This window comes from Octopus bimaculoides, chromosome 4 (genome assembly GCF_046866305.1).
Source record: "Octopus bimaculoides isolate indiv1 chromosome 4, ASM4686630v1, whole genome shotgun sequence".
Taxonomy (NCBI): domain Eukaryota; kingdom Metazoa; phylum Mollusca; class Cephalopoda; order Octopoda; family Octopodidae; genus Octopus; species Octopus bimaculoides.
Window position 1 is genome coordinate 115,332,675 of NC_142931.1, and position 17,106 is coordinate 115,349,780.

Sequence of the window (17,106 nt, forward strand, 5' to 3'; positions counted from 1 at the left end):
AGTAAAAAGAACTGAAAGAAGACAAACAAACTCAAGAAGAAAATAGAGCAAGATATGAAATAAAGATTAGGCTGTGTGGTAAGTAGCTTGCTTACCAACCACATGGTTCCGAGTTCAGTCCTACTGCGTGGCACCTTGGCCAAGTGTCTTCTACTATAGCCTCGGGCCGACCAAAGCCTTGAGTGGATTTGGTAGACGTAAACTGAAAGAAGCCTGTCGTATATATGTAAATGTATATATATATATATGTGTGTTTGTGTGTCTGTGTTTGTCCCCCCACCCCACCCCCAACATCGCTTGACAACTGATGCTGGTGTGTTTACGTCCCCGTAACTTAGCGGTTCGGCAAAAAGAGACCAATAGAATAAGTACTAGGCTTACAAAGAATAAGTCCTGGGATCAATTTGCTTGACTAAAGGCGGTGCTCCAGCATGGCCGCAGTCAAAATGACTGAAACAAGTAAAAGAGTAATTACTGAAAGATACTATGATAATAACAATAATCTGCATAATTTTGACGGGTACTATGATAGTAATAAATAAACTCCATTTTTGACAGGTCTTATGGTAGTAATAAATAAATGTAATCGTTTTTGACAGGTACTATAGTAATGATAAAAAATAAACCCAGGTACTATGATAGTAATAAAAACCCCATTATTTTAACAGGTACTATTAGTAGTAAATAGGCTATCATTTTTTAACAGATATTATGGTAATAAGAAAACAGAAAGACACATTTCATATATTAAAGTAAAAAGAAAAAAATAGAAAGAGAAAGTGTAACAAAGAGACAGAGTGTCTAAAATAGTGAAAAAAGGCAACTGAAAAAACGAATTATTGATGCGGAGTGGAATAACTAATCACAGTAAACAGTAATATCAGCAATGCAGGGGATGGGGAGAGAAAGTTTTGTCCCTGTTTATAAAGATACTTGAAGGCAATTAAAACAGCTTAACCCTTTTGATACCAACCCGCCTGAAACCGCTCTGTAGTACAAATGTCTTGTTTTCAAAAGTTCTGAGTTAAAATCTTCCACCAAACCTTAGTCACAATTTATGTTCCTAACACTAGCTTAATGATAATGAAGTTATTTTACTAAATTCTTTGTTATATTTAAAATTAATTGAAAGAAACAAAGAGCATCTCAAAAGAAATACAGTAACAAAAGGGTTAATGAATGATATTTTAGTTTGAGATATCAATGACTAAATATTCACACAGCAACTTGAAACAGAAATCTCCATCCCATTTCTGTTGCTATGAGCATTCCTTTTGCAGCATCTTTACTTGCCTGAATGAGCATTGTTTTCTAGAGAATTTGAATGAAACACTTGTTGGTTAATCTTCCAGGATTTTTGCTATTGTGTTTCTACTTCATATACCACACATATTCTTTTTGGATGTGTATTTTAACCAGAATGAATGGCTAGTATACCACTAGACTCCTATTCCTATTCATAATATTTCTGCTAATGTATGATGTCACAAATAAGGCTAAATGTTGAACCAATGAAGATGCAGAAGAAAGATTAAAATTAAGGGAGAGATTGAATTACTGAAGACACAGAGGAGAGTTTAAGATCTCTTGAAAAGAATATACTTTCAATGGATTCAAACTAATGTTCCAAACATAAGAATAGACTTGTCCTAAACCCAACACGGCAGACAAATAATACACACATGAAACATTCATTATTTTCAATAGCAGAGTTGCATCATTTCATAACACTTACTCTAAAACAACTTTGAGGTTATAACTCCAAAAGTTTTAGCTCATTAACACTTCAATTTGATCAAATGCAACACCATCTTGAAAGTAGCAAAAATTCATAAGATATAATATGCAAATTTGTAGTATTAAATTCCTACAATATGCAAATTAGGTAAAGCGGCCGCCAAATACACAAAGATTGAAATGCACACTTCTTTTATTATCTTGCCAGTCGATTTTGTAATTTCTTGCAGAAAAAGAAGTTTTATTCTGAGATGTCAATGAACCATGCAATATCTTTAATTCAACAACTTAAAAGAGTGGAATGAAGTATTATTGACATAAATTTAAGACTTAAAGACTGATACTAGGAGAAAACAATTTTTTCTGTTTTCTAAATCAATTTAACCCTTTTGATTCCAACCCAACTAAGATTGTTCTTGGTTCTGTAACACTATCTTTCTGTTTAAAAGTGACCTAAATTAAAACCTGTTAAAATTTCATGCTGATTTGTTCCAAACACTTGCTTAATAACGACAAATTACTGAATTCTTCATTGCTTCTAAAATTAACCGAAACAAGGTCAGTGTATTTCAACAGAAATATAATAGCAAAAGGGTTAACAATAATATATGCATTGCAAATGACCAAAATTATATTTTACCATGATTCAAATTATACAGATAACAATTCAACAAAAATTATTTTGCAAAACACTTTCAGCAAATTCCTCCTCCTTAGAGATAACACTGAACCACGGAATGACTATATATATATAAAAAAAAAACAATTTCCAGATTTAGTTATTCTGCAACTTTTGTTCTGGGCAGTATTTAACCCTTTAGCATTTAAACCAGACATATCTGGCTCAAATATTCTAACTGTTTTATGTTAAAACTGGACCTATCCAACCTCTTAAGCCTACCTGACAATTCTGTTCTAAAAATAATCAAAAGCATCATCCAAACCTCAAAGCTACAAGATAGTGCATGACTAATTCAAAACCAACGTCAATAAATAATCATTAGATTAGACAGAGCAAACTAAATGCTAAACGGTTAAAAGGCAATGTCTAGAAAATAACCCACCTAACGAGATCTAAAGTAGGTCATTATCAAAATAGTTTCTATCTGCCTGAGGGTGTCCATTTTACAGAGGATTTTCTTGTAATGTAATAGGCTGCAAATAAGAGAATGAGCATTATAAATTCCAAACAGTTATGAATGTATGTAAATCCCATTTATTGCTCTATTTTCCCAGTGGGGCTCCCTTCTAGGATTTATTTTTCTGCTGGAGTAAATCACTTTTGGGAAGCAGAAGTTATTTTATAAACACCTATCAATCTTATACACACAAACATTTTATATATATATATATATATATATATATATACATACATACATACATATATATATATATATATATATATATATATATATATATATATATATATATATATATAGACACATACACACACACAAAAAAAAGATACACATACATTACTTACATAAATTTATGTATAACAAATATACACCCATATTATATAGATATCTATATATATATATACATACAACCATATACCTATATATATACACACTTATATACACACATATACCTCCATATATATACAAACACACCTATACATACACACAATGTGTGTATACACACATACATATATACATACATGCACAATATACATATATGTATATTGTGCGTGCATATGTATACACACATATACAGTATTTGTATGCATACAATTTACATATATATATATATATATATATATATATATATATATATATATTTATAAACATGCATACACACACATAGTATCTGTACACATATATGAGTGCATTATATACATACATACACACACACAACACACGCACATATAGTATCTGCATGCACACAATATTTTATATATATATATATATATATAAATAATGTATAACAGAGTTTGTTTGTCCTATCATGTTATCATGTCCTAATCAGATCAAAGTTTCATCATTGAAGAAACATTTGAAAGAGAAACAGCAGATCAGCACCAAAATATAAATAGTTTTTGTTATTTGAAAATGAAAAACATTTTGTTTAATGTGTCATTTTTTGTTTTGCTTTGTTTTTTTGTTGTTAATTTTTTTTTTAAATATTTTCTTTTTACTTTTTGCTTCTCCATTCATTCTCTTTTCTTCTGCTCCATATAATCCGTCTCACCCAATCACTCACTTTCACTTTCTCTCTCTCTCACTCCCTCGCTCTCTCATTTTCTCTCACTTTCTCATCTGTTCACTGTAAGTTATATCAGAAGTGTTACAACTGTATATTAAATGAAAAAAAAAAAAAGGAAAAAAAAAATTTTTTTAGAACAAGGTCTTTTGAAAGATTATTTGCCGAGAATCCATACAGAGGAGGTCAAAATCCAAAATTCTTTACAAATGAAAAACTGATGGTAACTTTCAGAATTGAAATCATGAAAGAATATAGTATAGACACATGATTTTTTTCTTCTTTTTTTTTTTTTTGCTTGTTTTGCTTGTTTTTATATATTTAGTGAGTTGTCTCATTTAAGCCCAAGACAGTCAAATTTTTTTCCCATTTTTTAGGGGAAGGGGTGATCTGTTTCTTGTTTTTGTTTTTTTTTAATTTTATTTTTGTAATAATTTTCAGCTAAAATAAATATAGAGAGAATAACAAGTTGTTTTTTTTTTTTCATGACAAAAGAAATACTTTTGGTTTTGTATTAAGAATTTGTGACAGTTTTATTATATTTTTTATGCTTTTGTCTTTTTTTCTGGTTTGGTTTGTTTACAATCTTTTAAATTTTGTTTTTGTCTTTTTAAAATTTTTATACAGTTTCCATATTGGTCTGTTATTTTTATCTAACAAGTGACCACTGTCCCAAGAGGGTTTTGTGTGTATGTATGTGTGTGGTCAGCTGTCAAAATAATGCCCATATGTCAATCCCATTAGTCACTGAGTTTAGTTTTTAGTGTTAGCGTATTATCAAGGGTTAGTATTTGTTTTCTTTTTTGTAGGGGTGGAGGGGCAGAGATGAAATGAAAGTGCAATGAAAAAAAAAATAAATAAAGAAGAGTATAAAGGACATTACATAAGACAGTGATTTAGTAGGGGTTTTTGTTTTTGAAATTTTATCTTTCTGGCTCTGTCTTTTATATTTTTTGTCTTTTTATTTGTTTTTTACATTTTTTTTTTAAAACCTTACAACACATACATTGCAACACACAACCTATAGAAACACCATTATGTTTTATCAATGTCTTCAGTGGTGGATTCTACTTCTGCTAATAATGATTTGGCAGTTGGTTCCGTTTGAATAGGACTGTTAGAACACGTGTCCATTCGTATATGATGCATTTTGTCATCAGTCAAAGAGATCTCGTTATGTTGTGTGTTCTCCGTGCATTCTCGACTAATGTAAGAAGGTACAGCAGACAACCTGTCTTCTATTGACTCACCATCAACAGCGTAACCGTTCTGTTTATTACTGTCACTAAGTCGGAGAAAGTTTTCTTTGCACACATCATTCATGTCCTCTTGCTCATTTTCAAGATGTTCTTTGTTCTGACAGACATCTAATTGTTTGTTGAATGAACTAAGGGAGGAAATCGTAGTTGCAACACCTTCCATGTTTTCTAAATGAGTGGGTACATTTAAATCAGAATCTAGTGCACAACTGTCTACATGCTCACTGGGATGATGATTTTCAGTAGACATATCAACATTAGAGGGAACACTATTCAAAGCAGAAGCATCAGAGCTTTCAAAACCATTTTTCATGGTGCCACCATCAGTGCCATTGTCTTCGTCAGAGAAATTATCCCAACTGCAACTGCTTACAGATTGATGGCTGTCAGATTCAAAGATCATGTCTTCATCTTCAGAATAGATTTCTGCACCAGGGTAGACATACTGACTAGGTGCTAGAAATAGCACTTGGTTCTCTGGAAGGAAAATACACCATATATATAATATATATTAACATACATACATAGATACACAGAAGCATATATACAAACTTACATGTGTACATGAAGATATACAAATACAATCAGCCATAGATAGATAGATAGATAGATAGACAGACAGATAGAGAGAGAGAGAGAGAGAGAGAGAGAGAGAGAAAGGGAGAGAGAGAGAGAGAGAGAGAGAGAGAGAAAGGGAGAGAGAAAGGGAGAGAGAGAGAGAGAGAGAGAGAGAAAGAGAAAGGGAGAGAGAGAGAGAAAGAGAAAGGGAGAGAGAGAGAGAAAGAGAGAAAAGGAAAGAGAGAGAAAGAGAGAAAAGGAGAGAGAGAGAAAGAGAGAAAAGGAGAGAGAGAGAAAGAGAGAAAGGGAGAGAGAGAGAGAGAGAGAGAGATATGTAAACACACACATACACACTGCATATGTATATATCAGTTAATGTTTACTTTTCCATGCTTGCATGAGTGAGAGGGAATTTGTTGAAGCAGGTTTTCTATGGCTGTGTGTTTTCCTATTGCCAACCCAAACCTGTTTCCATGCAAAATAATGTTTCCCATGGTCAGATATGTTTCTCACGGAAGACAAGACACAAAGAACATTGCCTGTATAATTGTGATGCTCTCTTACAACCATCACCAGATCACAAGACAAGAGTATATATGTACACACGTACATATATAAAGACACACATACATTATCATAATTTTTTTTAATGACCATTTTCCATGCTGACATGGGTTGGATGGTTTGACAGGAGCCAGTGAACCAGAGGACAACACCAGCTTCAATATCCGCTTTGACATGGTTTCTATAGCTGGATGCCCTTCCTAACACCAACCACTTCACAGAATGTACTGGGTGCCTTGTACACAGTACACCTAACTTTTTCCAGTTTTTGACTATCAAATCCCCTAAGCCAGGGGTTTTCAAACTGTGGTCCACGGACCACAGGGGGTCCGCAAGGACAAGACAGGGGGTCCGTAGACAGCAAATACTTAACCTATTTGTTAAATACTGCTAAATAAATAAATGTAAAAATATATGTTATTTTAAGCAAATATTTATGTATAAATTTCATAAGCGTTTATAAGGGGGTCCCTAAGGTAAAGCCTGAAATATAAAGGGGTCCGCAAGTCAAAAAGTTTGAAAAGCCCTGCCCTAAGCCAATGCCACATACAAAGCAACTGTGCCAGCGCCACATACAAAGCACCCGAGCCAGCCCCACATACAAAGTGCCCAAGCTGGTGTCACATATAAAGCAACCATCCCAGTGCCATGTACAAAGCACCCATGTTGATGTCACACACAAAGCACCATCCCAGTGCCATGTACAAAGTACTTGTGTCAGTGCCACACACAGAGCACCTATGCCAGTGCCAAATACAGAGCACTCATACCAGCTCCATGTACAAAGCACCCATGCTGGTGCCGCATAAAATGCACCCAGCAGTCTGTAAAGCAGTAGGCCTTAGGAAGGGCATCCAGCCATAGAAAGCATGCCAGAACAGACAAATGGAGCCTGGGCAGCTCTCCAGCTGGCCAACTCCTGTCAAACCATCCAACCCATGCCAGCATGGAGAACAGACATTAAAAAAAATTATGATGATCAATCCACTCAGATGGGCTTCACAAGCCCAAAGCTGCAGTAGAAGACATGCCTGCCTGCCTACTTGCCTCTCTCTCTCCCTCTCTCCCTCATATCCCAAGCATCAAACTAATACATCTGCTAGTTGTTCCCATCTTCGTCTTTTGTTTTCTGTAAATTTGAACTATATATCATCATCTTCATCATCATTTAACATCCATTATCCATGGGTTGGACGGTTTGACAGGAGCTGGCCAGCTGAAGGCTGTTCAGGCTCCATATGTGTTTTGGTATGATTTCTACAACTTGGAAAGAAGTCGTAACATCACCTGGGATTCAAACATAGTATCTGCTGTAAACCATATAACTATACCAACCACCACACCAAAGCAATTTCACAACCCCTGACCACTTAAATGAGCACTTAATTTAGGTAGCTACAATGATATACTAGTGACCTGTTAACAGGGATCAACACCCACACAGAAGTCAAGGTATAATATTAAATATTTAATAATATAGACAAAGAAAACAAACAAAAATTATGCCATCATTTGCAAGATTCAAAATCCAAACAAGCTAAAAACCCATATAGCAGTGCAAATACACACACACACAAACATATACAATGAGATTCCTTACAGTTTCTGTCAACCAATTTCACTCGGAGGGCAATGGCTAGTCTGGAGCTAGAGTATAAGGATGCCAAACAGTGGGACTGAACCTTGAAACCATGAGGTTCCTTAACCACACAGCCATGCCTGCACCTATAAATATTTTGTCTGAACACTCAAGCTACAAACCTTTTAACTGCTTTCCTAAACTCTGCTTCGGTATTTTCTCAGGCTTCTTGTTAAAAAAGCTTCTGATGTCAGCATTTTCACCGTTTTCTTCATTCTTGCTTTGTTCATCATTATTTTCTTCACAACTGTTCTTTGCTGGAGCTGGAACAAGACGGAGGAATTGAATTAAAATATACGTAAAACAACGTTTAAACATTTACATATTCGTTTTGCTTTACTCAGGATATCCAAGAGTATTTTTGTAATTTCCTAGACTGCTTTGGTTTCATTATCAATCCCACAAAAACATATATCTAAAACCAAAGCCAAGTGAAATCATAGTTGTGGCCAATGCTGGTGTCACATAACTAGCACCCGTGCCAGTGGTATGTAAAAGCACCTGAGCCGGTTGGCACATAAAAGCACCCATGCCGGTGGCAAATAAAAAGCACTTGTTACATTATTGGGGTGGTTGGTGTTAGGAAGGGCATCCAGCCATAGAAACTATGCCAAATCAGACTGGAATTTGATACAGCTCTCCAGTTTATCAGTTCCAGTCAAACTATGTAACCCATGCCAGCATGGAAAGCAGATGCTAAATAATGATAATGATGGCTGAGCTACTGCTTTTAAAATAAGAAATTTCTTATTTTCAACAGTGGTACCTCAGTGAGTCAACTAAATGTTTTTTAACAATGGTACTGAGAAATGAAAATACTGTTGTCACAGTCACATATGCGTATTTGTGGTTAAAAATCAAACCATAAACATCTAACATTTTTCTAAAATTTTTCTAGAATGAATGAATAACTCAGATTCAGCATGAAAAAGTACACCAGTATACCAAACTTGAACATTTTTACTTAATTTTAAAATTTCAAAATTTGTGTCTATCTCTTTCATTTTCTCTTGGTAAACTTTTTCACTCCCTACAAATGTATATTGCTCATGCTGAGTATGTGTTTGTCAGTGTGTATGTATGCATGTGTGTAAGGAATTTCATTAGGGCAACAGAGTGATTTAAAAAAAGGTATGTAAAAGAATTTATTTTATTAGCATACTTTTCTGTTAGTAAATGTGTTTTTTTCTCACACACACACACACATACACACACACACACACAAATTCACTTAATGCAGGGTGGGGTTAAAGATTTAAATATTTTGTTGTTGTTGCTTTCACTCTCTATAAAGGTATATCACTCATGCTAAGTATATGTGTATGCAAGTGATTTAAAAGATATGTATAAAAGATAATTTATTTTAATAGCATACTTTTCTGCTAGCAAATATGTTTGTTTTTTTTAAGCACACACGTGCATGTGTGCATGGACTTACTTGATGTGGGGTGAGGTTAAAGATTTAAATAAAAAATTTTGTTGCTTAAATCCCAGCAATTGACTACTGCATCATAATTCCATAGAATGTGTTTATAGGGAGAAAAATATTGAAAAACACCAATACATGTCAGAATAACAAACAAACAAGGAAGGTGGTTGTGGGATGTAGTACAAACAGCTAAATCTCCCTTAGATCACCATTTTGTCTTTAAATTATTTTGAAATTATCAACAGAAAGACAATGCATATTAGGACTGTCCATATTTTAAAACTATGATGTAAAAAATATTTCAAACAAAAGCTGAAATTTTAGGATTTATTTTTAATGAAAACTTTTTTTAAAATTTCACTATTGTTTTTAAATTACATTTCATTTTCTATTTGGAAATGAAGGAAGTAGGAATTGTAATGGTGTTTGCCAATTTCCAAATTTATTTTTTCTTTTTAACTTTCAAGATTTCTCCCATGGTTTTTAAGTGTGTAGTGCCAAAAAAAATATATATATTGGCCAAAATAGGTACTGAGAGAAATGGATTTGAAAAACTTCTTTTTTTTTTACCAAAAATGCATCTCCCATCGTTTTTAAATATGTAGAGCAAAAGAAAATGGACATAATAAGTCTGGAAGGGGGAAGGACTATTTGTAAATTTTCAAAAAATTTTATCATAAAAAGCTTCCCCCATCATTTGCAAGAGTGTGATGGAAAACAAATTTGAAAAATCTCCGTCAAAGTGGAGAAAATCCATCTTATGTGGGTCTGCTATTCTGAAAATCTTTGTTGGAGTTTTGGAATAGCACACCCACAAAGCAATATTGCAAAAATTACCCAGCAATGAAAGGATACTCAGCTAATATTATACACACAAATAAAAAAAAAAGTTTCTTTCAACCAAAACCACTAACAAGTCTTTGCTCAGCCCAGGAGGCTAAAGCAGAAGACATTTGCAAGATTACAGGTTGGGAAGCAAGCTTCTCAACCACACAGCAATGCCTGCACCAGAGGAAATAAAATATGGAATGAATCTGACAAGTCTAGTATCAGACAAATCTTTATATAATAATGACTGTTAAATTTGTCGGCCTATCACATAGCTTCCAGTTCACAACTTCCATCTCTCTTCTTAACCATCCCCTCTCTGTCGTCGTCGTCGTTTAACGTCCGCTTTCCATGCTAGCATGGGTTGGACGATTTGACTGAGGACTGGTGAAACCAGATGGCTACACCAGGCTCCAATCTGATTTGGCAGAGTTTCTACAGCTGGATGCCCTTCCTAACGCCAACCACTCAGAGAGTGTAGTGGGTGCTTTTACGTGTCACCCGCACGAAGGCCGGTCAGGCGGTACTGGCAATGGCCACGCTCAAAATGGTGCATTTCATGTGCCACCCGCACAAAAAAAAAAAATGCATATATACACATATATGTACACATACATGAATATGACAACAGCATTTTGCATGTCTCTGCATCTCTCTCTCACCAAATTGTCTTTTTCTCTTTCTCTCTTTAACTTTCTTTCTTTCTGACACTTCTTTTCTCTTTTCTCTCTTTTTTCTTTCTTTTCTTATTTCCTTCTCCTCCACACACAAATAACCAGATTCTTAGGAACTATCCATCCACCTCAATTCCTTTTCTCCTATCATTTCAGAAAGATATCTGAAAGATTAATTTCTTTCAGCCTTTCTCAAGAAATCCACTACCTACCCTCACTTTCATAAAAACAAGTAAAATTACTGAGTTTGACACAGAAAATATTTTATAGATTCCTCATATCAACTTGCAATCATCCAATACAGATTTTCCTTTCACTTTAAGACAGCATCAATTCCCCATAAGGCCTACAATCACCATGTCAATAAGCAAAAGGAAAAATCAAGTACAAATATGGCCAAAATTTAGCATTTATCTCCTTATTCCAGTGTTCACAAGCAGTCAATGTTGCTCTCAATAGAATTGGAGATTTTTGCTGATAGCCAATTTGCTACATCAAGAGGATGTCTATCACAGATGATCCAATTATGAAAATGTTAAATTCACAAAAATAAATATTGCCTAGACAGGCAACATCTGATTGTCAAAATTTCTTATTTGAGGAATGTTATATGAAATGTTGCATATAGAAATAAAAATTAAAAAATTAGCAAAACATTTTCCAGCTTAGCTCAGAATATCCAGAGATGTTCATCACTTGAAACCAAATGAGGTCAAAACACTGGCTCAAATGATCTGCCAACAACACTCTGAGCAAGCTCTGTGCTTTTTTTTTTAACATACAAGTTTCTTTGAGATGCTTCTCCAAGACAAAATATTACAACCAGTCCCGTAACAAATTTGCATATACAACACAGATGTTATCCACACATTGTTATTTTAATCTAATACTCTTTCAAGTCCATATCATCATCATTTTAACATCTGCTTAGCCATGCACACATGGGTCAGACAAAATTTGTTGAGGCAGATTTCCTGTGGCCAGATTCCCTCCTTGTCACCAACCCTCACCCATTTCCAAGTAAGATAATAATTTCTCCATGGCCAGATATATTTTCACGGAATATTGTAAAAGAAAAACACTGCTTGCATGATGGTGACACCTGTTTTACAACTATCATACGAAGTCAATGAGACAGTTACACACACACATGATGGTCTTCCTTCAGTTTCTTATTTCTTTATTGCCCACAAGGGGCTAAACACAGAGGGGACAAACAAGAACAGACAAAGGGGTTAAGTCAATTACATCGACCCCAGTGCATAACTGGTACTTAATTTATCAACCTTGAAAGGATGAAAGGCAAAGTCAACCTTGGCAGAATTTGAACTCAGAACATAACGGCAGACGAAATACCGCTAGGCATTTCGCCCGGCGCACTAACGTTTCTGCCAGCTTGCCGTTCTTTCAGTTTCTGTCAACCAAATCCACTCACAAGGCTTTGGTCAACCTGGAACCATAGCAGAAGACACTTGTCTAAGGTGTCACACAGACAGACTAAACCTGAAACCATGTGGCTGGAAGGCAAGCTTCTTACCATACAGCCACACTTGCGCCTATGCATATAATTTTGTAAATTTATGTTTATAGGTTTTCTTAAGCAATTCAAAAATAAACTTGAGAATTAAGATTATGGATATAAAAAATTAATAACAAATTTTAAAATTGAAGAAAGTTGCCTCTGATACTACTTACACAATGAATGTGAAATGAGGTGTGTGTTATTACTTGCAGACAAACTGTCCTGTCCGTTTGTGTTTTCAGGAGGAACTATTGAATGAGTGCCATGTAAACAGTCTTTTGTAATATCTGATGAGGGGGCATGAACATCGTTTGGTTTTAGAGGAGATGAGAATAGCGAGTTCTGTAAACCTTTCCCCGTTTCTTTCAGTTCTGGTTTTAGAGAAGGAGTTTCAAGTTGGTCCTTTCTTATTTGTGTAAAAGAAGGACCGGAATCACAGAAGGCTTCTTTCCAGCCCTCGCCAAGGCGTTTACAAAGGTCGTTCACAATTATGTCTCCGTCCCCTAACAATTCCACATCAAAGGTCATGTGCTTCAAAGGTTCTCTATTGATGAGGATCTGGGGTACATGTGCAGGAATGTAATCTGGAAAAACAAATTGCAGTGAATCAGCAATAAAAAAAAAAACAGAAACTGATTGATAACAGAAATAGATAGACATTATCTTTTGGGGTTTTTTTTTTTAAACAAACAATAAACAATTTGCAGTAAAGATAACAGTGAAAAAAATATTAATTAAAATTTTTTAAATTAACAATTACAAAAAAACTTATCTAAAACACATATCTAGGTGCAGGTATGGCTGTGTGGATAATAAGTTTGCTTCTCAATCACATGGTTTTGAACTCAGTTCCACTAAATGGCACCTTGAGCACGTATCTTCTATTACAGCCCTGAGCCAACCAAAGTGTTGTGAACAGATTTGGCAGATGCAAACTGAAAGAAGCCCATCATGTGTGTGTGTTTGTGTGTGTGTGTGTGTGTGTGTGTGCGCGCGCGCGCACATCTCTGTTTTCATAAATGAGTGTTACCACCATACAAACAGTGTCCTTTGTTTCCAATCTTCCATAAAATCATGTCTGGCTATAAAGAAATATTACCTTGCTTGCAAACAGGTGAGAGATGGTGACAAGAAAGGTGTCCAGCTGTAGAAAATCTGCTTCAACAAATCCTCTCTGAGCCATGCCAGCATGGGTCAGATATGAGTGGGTGTTAAAATAATGATGGTGATGAATTTAATTGGTTATTTCACAAATATATTAATTACATCAGGAATTTAGAAAAACAAGACCTGTATGTTTAATGTCTGTATTTCCATGCTACTATGATCTGGATGGAAATATATTTGAGGTAGTATTTTACAGCTATTCTTTTACTCTTTTACTTGTTTCAGTCATTTGACTGCGGCCATGCTGGAGCACCACCTTTAGTCAAGCAAATCGACCCCAGGACTTATTCTTTGTAAGCCTAGTACTTATTCTATCGGTCCCTTTTGCTGAACCGCTAAGTTACGGGGACATAAACACACCAGCATCGGTTGTCAAGCAATCCTAGGGGGACAAACACACACACAAACACACACACACACATATATATATACATATATACGACGGGCTTCTTTCAGTTTCCGTCTACCAAATCCACTCACAAGGCTTTGGTTGGCCCGAGGCTATAGTAGAAGACACTTGCCCAAGGTGCCACGCAATGGGACTAAACCCGGAACCATGTGGTTGGTAAGCAAGCTACTTACCACACAGCCACTCCTGCGCCTAAAAGCTGTATACTTTTTCTTGATGCCAGCCCTTACATGTTCTTTAAGTTAAAGATTTTTTTAATATTCTACTAGACTTTGAAACCACAGAAAAAATGGAGCATACTGCCATTATTTTGTATTGGCTAAATCAAAGGTTAAAGTTAGAACCAGGCTTAACAGCACGGACTACAGAATTCAGAAAACTGTCCGACATAGGAGGATAATCTCTAGAATCGGTAGGTTGTTGATGAACTGCAACACTATAAACATAAGCCATCATCATCATCATCACCATTTAACATCCATTGACCATGCTGGTATGGGTTGGATGGTTTGACCATGCTGGTATGGGTTGGATGGTTTGACCAGGGCTGGTAAGCTGAAGAGCTGCACTAGATTCCAGTCTGACTTGGTATGGTTTCTATGACTGGATGCCCTTCCTAATGCCAACCACTCCAAGAGTGTAATGGGTGCTAGTTCTTGGTCATTTGTCATTGCCTCAGTGGAAATATAAAAGATCATATGTATATTGGTGTCCCATATAATCAAGTAGACACTAGGACTAACATTTCAAGTGGGTCCTTTACTTGCAAATATAATGTGAAAACACAAGTATTTGAAATTACTGAATAATAAGTTTAATGTAAATACTCACTTGGAATTAGAGCAACTGGTCGAACTTTCATCGAAGAACCAATTACAATTAATAAATCACATTGCTCTTTGTCCTCTGCCATCTGATGGTGAAAATGTTCAGGAAGGTTCTCTCCAAAGAAAACAATATCAGGTTTCATTATAGCAGATGTACATTCTAGGGGACATACCTGACATCGAGGAATTACCTGTTGGTAGCAAAACAGAAAAAAAAAACAATCAGAACTCCTTCAGAGATATACACAAAATTATGACAAAATCTGTTACTCTGTACAGAAGTGGAAAATAGAAAATTGGAAACCTATGAAAATAAATTAGTGGTGAGCTTGAGAAAAAAAACAAAAATATTTTGAATCAAAACGCTGTAAAACATCATCATTTTAATATACTCTTTTACGCTTTTACTTGTTTCAGTCATTTGACTATGGCCATGCTGGAGCACCACCTTTAGTCGAGCAAATCGACCCCAGGACTTATTCTTTGTAAGCCTAGTACTTATTCTATCGGTCTCTTTTTGCCGAACCGCTAAGTTACGGGGACGTAAACACACCAGCATCGGTTGTCAAGCGATGGTGGGGGGACAAACAAACACACACACACACACACACATCTATATATATATATATATATATATATATATATATATACATATATACAATGGGCTTCTTTCAGTTTCCGTCTACCAAATCCACTCACAAGGCTTTGGTCGGCCCGAGGCTACAGTAGAAGACACTTGCCCAAGATGCCATGCAGTGGGACTGAACCCGGAACCATGTGGTTGGTAAGCAAGCTACTTACCACACAGCCACTCCTGCGCCAACTTTTCCATTCATGAATGGGTTAATTAGAGTTCATGGTAGATTTTTCTATGGCTGGATACCTTTCCTATTGCCAGCCCTTACTCCTTTCAAGCAAAGTAATATTTCCCCATGGTCAGACATGTTTTCTCAGAATGTTGAAAATAAATGACATTCATTTACAACGATAACACAATGTCAAAACAAAGTGACACACACACGCGCGCACGTGCAACAGGCTTCTTTCAGTTTCTGTCAACCAAACTTGTTCTACAAAATCCATTCCCTCTACCAAATCCATTCACAGAGTTTTGGTTGACTTGGAGATATAAGCTGAAGATACTTGCCCACAGTGGGACTGAAACCATTACAATGTGGTTGGGAAGCAAACTTCTTGGGAAGCAAACTTCTTGGGAAGCAAACTTCTTGGGAAGCAAACTTCTTGGGAAGCAAACTTCTTGAGAAGTAAACTTCTTGCCTCAGATAAATCTTTAATTTGTTATAAATTCAACAATGACCACCAATATTAACAGACTCGTTAACATCTTTTCTTTGTATTTTTTTTTCAATGTCATTTAGTTTTTTATCTTGATAAAAATAAATTGGTGAAGTGAAGTGAGCATGAGCAAAATGGATTAGAAACTCAAATGGTATCTAGAACTGAACTAATTTCTTGATTCTGTATATCATGTGACACCAGTAGTAAAAGCGCAAAATGACTGACCTGGTTGAATATATCTTCTCTGATTGATGCTGCACTAACTTTACTGGAGCAGTTCATGCAAGTGGCAGTTGCAAAAGAACCTGTATCAAAAAATGAATATATAAATAAAAATGAACATGAAATTTCAGGCTGAAAGAATACTCTTAAGAGACCCAAGCTTTCTTAAACAATAGGTAACACCTTAGCTATATTTCTTTGCATCTGACATTTTTGCAAATTTTCAAAGTCCAGATTGATTTTTTTTTTTTTTATCAGATAGGCGCAGGAGTGGCTGTGTGGTGAGTAGCTTGCTTACCAGCCACATGGTTCTGGGTTCATTCCCACTGCGTGGCACCTTGGGCAAGTGTCTTCTACTATAGCCTCGGGCCAACCAAAGCCTTGTGAGTGGATTTGGTAGACGGAAACTGAAAGAAGCCTGTCATATGTATATATATATATATATATATATATATATATATATATATATATATATATATATATATATATGTATATGTGTGTGTATATGTTTATGTCTGTGTTTGTCCCCCCAACCTCGCTTGACAACCGATGGTGGTGTGTTTATGTCCCCGTAACTTAGAGGTTCGGCAAAAAGAGACCGATAGAATAAGTACTAGGCTTACAAAGAATAAGTCCTGGGGTCGATTTGCTCGACTAAAGGCAGTGCCCCAGCATGGCCACAGCCAAATGACTGAAAAAAAGTAAAAGAGTAAAAGAGTATACCCAAGGCATAATTAGCAATGAAATAGTTAGTCAATTAGATTGACCCC

The 17,106-nt window shown here is 35.5% G+C and overlaps 1 protein-coding gene across 1 annotated transcript in view; it reads right to left on the reverse strand.

Moving 5' to 3' along the window:
* Positions 1–3,760: 3,760 nt before the first annotated feature.
* Positions 3,761–17,106, reverse strand: part of LOC106881695 (uncharacterized) — a 40,053-nt gene continuing 26,707 nt past the window's right edge. The window contains exons 7-11 of the mRNA XM_014932161.3: positions 16,340–16,419; positions 14,820–15,006; positions 12,586–12,996; positions 8,082–8,222; positions 3,761–5,675 (exon numbers count right to left, since the gene is read on the reverse strand). Of these exons, the coding sequence (XP_014787647.3) occupies positions 4,975–5,675; positions 8,082–8,222; positions 12,586–12,996; positions 14,820–15,006; positions 16,340–16,419 (1,520 nt within the window). The 3' untranslated portion in view covers positions 3,761–4,974. The remainder of the gene's footprint in view (positions 5,676–8,081; positions 8,223–12,585; positions 12,997–14,819; positions 15,007–16,339; positions 16,420–17,106) is intronic.